This window comes from Ictalurus punctatus, chromosome 21, assembly GCF_001660625.3.
Source record: "Ictalurus punctatus breed USDA103 chromosome 21, Coco_2.0, whole genome shotgun sequence".
Classification (NCBI taxonomy): Eukaryota; Metazoa; Chordata; class Actinopteri; order Siluriformes; family Ictaluridae; genus Ictalurus; species Ictalurus punctatus.
In genome coordinates this window covers 21,225,475-21,230,474 of record NC_030436.2, presented here as the reverse complement: position 1 = coordinate 21,230,474, position 5,000 = coordinate 21,225,475, and the positions used below count along the sequence as shown (strand labels likewise).

Sequence of the window (5,000 nt, the reverse complement as noted above, 5' to 3'; positions counted from 1 at the left end):
AAATCAGTAAGTTGGTCTCGCGCTCTGCAGCTGTGTTGCAGTTGTGGTGAGCAGTGACGTCTTTCGCGGCCCAACCAATCAGAGGCTGTTGCTGAGGCAGAACAGAGAACAGGACGTTCCGTAGTGTGTGTGTGTGTGTGTGTGTGTGTGTGTAGCGGGGGAGAAACATCGTGAGAGACCTCGTTAAAGATAAAAACAAAGATAAAATCAGAGAAAACCAAAACAGTCCCTGAGATAATCTCTCTTTATGTAACTGTGACAGCGATATAATCTTTTATTTGAACAAAATGTTGAGGCAAAGAGACAGTCATTAAACCCGATAACACCCGCTGAGGGAGGTGAAGCTAATGCTAATGAATAAACACAATGTTTCTCTCGTTTCAGAAGTTCGCTTTCGCTCTCAGATCTTATACATCTTACAAAATCTTTCATTTAATTTCAGATAAGGTGATTCTGATGCACTCTTAAACACCATGAATCCATAAAAAAAAGTTTGCAAGAACTTTAACAGGAAGTTCAGGTGACATTAAAGTTAATAAATACAGTTTAACATTCTGTTCTCGGATTCAGAAACTGACACCATCAACCGCACAGTCAATAAACATATTACATTTACAAACTTGGGGAAAATAGGGAAATTTCCAAACCAAACCCACTACAATCTCTCTCTCTCTCTCTCTCTCTCTCTCTCTCTCTCTCTCTGCAGGTCACTGTTTGTGCGTGTAAAAGCGCTGTGTCTCCTCCTGCTGGTCAGGTTAGAGCATTACACACTGTCATTCTTGGTAAATGTACGTTAATATCATTTTTGATCTTGTGTTAATTCTCATTGATTTCCATATAATTCATTAAGGATTATCAATTAATCACGATTTCGAAAACCATGATAACGTGATACATAAATCTGTATTATTATTATTATTATTATTATTATTATTATTATTATTATTATTATTATTAACAGGATCTGTCTTTGATTATTGCAGTTTGCTGCTTTACTGTGGTTAATTGTAATTATTAACTCAATTAATCCCTGCAACACTTGAATGTATTTTAGGAAAATACAGATTGTTTCAGAGGAAAGGTTCTGGAAATAAATTCTGATCTAAATAATAATAAGAAGGAAAAATACAGTTCCACTATGCACATTCAGTCGGTGCTTGGCCCCCTAATAACGACACTGTAGAGGCTCCAGAGAAAGTAGCCAGTGTAACGGGAATTACTGATCTGACCACATGGCCTCCACAATTCTCCATATTTAAAAAAAAATATTTTATATTCAAATATAATTTTATTTGTATTTCCCTCTGTGTTTCATGATTTCCTTTATGGATTAATGATCTCTGTGTGCTATTTAAATTATTCAGTAGTGAGAATAAAAACACAGGATGACATAGAACAAATAATTGGGCCTGGTGTCCAATCAGGGTTTACCTCATTAGCATAATAGCAAAGACATCTGGGAACTGGGAAGCTACCATGGACTCCTTAAGTGGGAGCCTTTTATATTTTCAAAGAGACCTGTCTGAGAGAGTGTGTTTCTCTCTGTACCATGTGTGATGGAGTAGGAGTGGGTGGAGGAGGGCGAGTGACCAGTGGTAGTGTGGGTGAGAGGTTTTTATACACAGTCTGTACACACCACCGCCTCCATCACACCTTCATACTGCTACAGCACCACTTTATATTCTTAAACCTGCCAAAATACAGATTAGAACCAGAAGGTTCAGTAGCCACAACACTGACGCTTACTCAAACCTCTACACCACAGAGGGACCAGAGATGCATGTGTTCTTGTTCTCCTGAAAGGTTTCACGAACACAGCTAACAGTCACTGTTGTATCAGTGTCAGATCCAGGTTTCTTCTTATTAGCATTATTAGCATTCTGTGCACTTGTGCCTGTTCTGTTTGTGGTGTAGTGGTTTGAAGGTGCCAATGCTGCCGTTCCTCGTGATTCAGGTTCTAATCTGCCTTTTGGATGGTTTAAGAATAAACTGTGCTGTGCTGTGTTGTGACTTGTTACATGAAGTCCAATGAAGTGTCGTTATTAGGGGGCCAAGCACCGACTGAATGTGTGTAATGGAACTGTATTTTTCCTTCTTATTATTATTTAGATCAGAATTTATTCTCAATTCAGTACTTTTTTGCATATTCACCTACAGCCCTGAAGCTCCAGAACCTCACAGCTGAGAACCGGATGTAGTAGAGAACCTAACCATATCCTCCATCCCCTCTCCTGTCTTCTCCATCTCACCTGCCCTGCAGTCTACTCTTCCTCCACCTTACACCATCCCCCCATCCCACCCACCCACACCCCCACACACACACACACACACACACACACACTCACTCACTCACTCATAAACACAAACACACACACACACACATACAATCAGGCTCAAGGCCAGGAACTTGAGACATGAGAGGTGAGGGTTTTACCAATGAGCCACCAAGTCCTACATACAGCTCATACTTTTTTTTGGGTGGTGGTGGTGTTGTCTTCTAAAGTAAAACCCAGCTGCTTCAGTGAACGCCTGAACCTTCTTCTGTCAATCACTATGACATCACAGACTCAGACTCCACCCACTTGGACTACCGCCATCTCCTCGCATTAGTGTGTGTGTAGTTTCCTAGAAGGAAACTTGTGCTGCTCCAAAAGGTCAAGTGTTCTGCTGTAGAAAAATCCTAGACATTTAAAGCATGTTTAAGAGTCTTAAATAAATAAAAAGTTTAATTAACGTTCCACTTAAACGCTGAGGAAATTATGCAGCACTGTTAAACAGAGATCTGTGTTTATTCATGTTTTCTTTTGAAAACCATTTCCAAAAATCTGCCCCCGAAACTCCAATAATAACAATCATTATTAAATATATTATTATATTTTCCTAACGTTTTTAATACCCGCAGTTTTCCTAAACACCAGTCGCCTTATACAGATTCTAACAGGTTTCATCGTAATAGTTTCATTTGTAAAGTATATCCACATTCATACGGGATATAAATGTACTTGACAGTTACACTGGAGCTTTCCTCAGAGCTGGAACATGAAGATGAGACAACAACAATAACGATACTGATGTGCGTGGTTGTGTTCCGTATTGTGTTTAACACTTCCCCTAGTCCCCTTCTCCTCAGTTGATGGGCAAAACTGTTTACAAGCCAATAAATTACTTTGAAATAATGAACATTTTAAAGATGTAGCATTTGATTTGTTATGACCATTCAGTCTTGAGAGAAGGTGTGTTCCTGGTGGTTGTCTCCTCTTCTCCTTGTTCTGGAAGTGTCCGCTAGTGAGACGCTGGAGACACACTTCCAAGGTATTTGGGGCCAAGGTGTTCTATAAGGGGTGTATTTATTTATAATCGCACTATCCGGTGTCACCCAGATTAGGACGGGTTCCTTTTGAGTCCGGTTCCTCTCGAGGTTTCTTCCTCATATCGTCTCAGGGAGTTTTTCCTCACCACCGTCTCCTCTGGCTGCTCATTAGAGATAAATTCATACATTTAACATCTCTATCCTGAGTGTATATATTTCTGTACCGCTGCTCTGGGACAACGTCCACTGTTAAACACGCTACACACAACACTGAACTGAATAGTTCACACTGTGAGGTGGACCCCCTAGTGGGCCATAAAGGAACTGCAGTGGGAGCTTGGGTGAGAAAACAAATATTTATAAACACCTGTGCCAGACCTGCCAACTTTTATGGGTAAACCTTCAGTCTTGAGAGCTGCAGCAGAGTTACACACGAGTTACACACCGCATCAGGAGGAGACGTTAACGAGGGTGTGTTATAAACTGTACTGGAACATGAAGGGGACGCTGAGCAGTACCACGTGAACAGGGAAGCTGATGGGGATTAATGCAAATGGTCACACGCTCACTCACTCACTCACACACACACACACAACAACTTTAAACTGCTTTACCATGTTATATCTGTGAGGGGAAGCAGTGTGAGCAAGTGTGTGACTCTGAGAGAGAGAGATGGAGCTGACACATGATACATCGATATTAAAAATAAAAAATGAGAGTGTGAGTTCCTTTTAAGTGAAACAATCTGATGAATGTACGAGATCATAATTAGGCTTGTGATGATAACTTATAATCAGTTTCAACACCTTGGTTTGATTCTAAAATGTAAAAAAGTCAGATATCATCACTGTGTGCAGTGGAGTTTGTTCTTGTGGCTTTGTTCTGATCCGTAAATTAAATAATTTAACTGTAGTTTATTTCCCCCCCCATGTCTCATGATCATGTGACCAAAATCACAGAAATCTCGCATACAGAGGTGTTCCCCTTCGGCACGGAGCCTGGCGATGATGACAGTGTGTGTGTGAAACCTCAGGGTATGTTAAATACTGTACATCACCTCATCAGTTCAAATCAGCTGTCTCATAAGGAGATATATTAAGTTTTGAACCTTCTCAGGTTACAGTTAGGATTCATTTTACAGGAACGTGAGGGCCGGAGGGCTGTGAAGTGTTCGACAGGTCAGGCAGGTGAGCTCCCAGCTCCTGTTCCTCATTAACGTCCTCCTGCCATGGCGTGGAAACTAAACGCAGTGAAGCGCTGAAGGCAGCACGCCGGAATCAGACACGCCCGAACCGTCACACGATGTTCTCTCCTCGGCCCGGGAACAGTTCCAGCTGCCAGAACCGAGGGTCTGCGTACACTGTACACACACACACACACACACACACACACGGGTTTATTTACAAGGTTGTGTTTTGATTTGATGATCTTCACCCGTGTGAATGAATTAATTTTGATTGCAGATACTGAATGAACTGTTATATTTACATTTTTATATTAGAGACGCACCGATGTATAAAGGCTATTTTTCCCGCTATGGGCAGATAGTTTAAAAACATCTGATTATCAGGGCGGATTATATCCTGTCAATCAAAAGAGGGCGGGAAAACACATGGATGTGGTGCTGTGTGTAAAGAAGATGTGTCGTGTGTGGAATGATGATGAAACTGCAGTGTCTGTAATGTCTGTA

At 41.1% G+C, this 5,000-nt stretch overlaps 1 protein-coding gene and 1 long non-coding RNA gene across 2 annotated transcripts in view; one reads left to right on the top strand and one right to left on the bottom strand.

The window, feature by feature from the left end:
• LOC124626113 (uncharacterized) overlaps nt 1–2,622 on the top strand; it is a 3,214-nt gene extending 592 nt beyond the window's left edge. Inside the window, exons 1-3 of the long non-coding RNA XR_006980746.2 lie at nt 1–447; nt 707–754; nt 2,158–2,622. The exon at nt 1–447 is cut by the window's left edge and continues 592 nt beyond it. This is a non-coding gene — a long non-coding RNA (uncharacterized LOC124626113). The remainder of the gene's footprint in view (nt 448–706; nt 755–2,157) is intronic.
• A 148-nt stretch (nt 2,623–2,770) lies between these two features.
• The window catches only part of c21h6orf89 (chromosome 21 C6orf89 homolog), a 6,445-nt gene continuing 4,215 nt past the window's right edge, over nt 2,771–5,000 (bottom strand). The window contains exon 9 of the mRNA XM_053674116.1: nt 2,771–4,670. Within this exon, the coding sequence (XP_053530091.1) occupies nt 4,606–4,670 (65 nt within the window). The 3' untranslated portion in view covers nt 2,771–4,605. The remainder of the gene's footprint in view (nt 4,671–5,000) is intronic.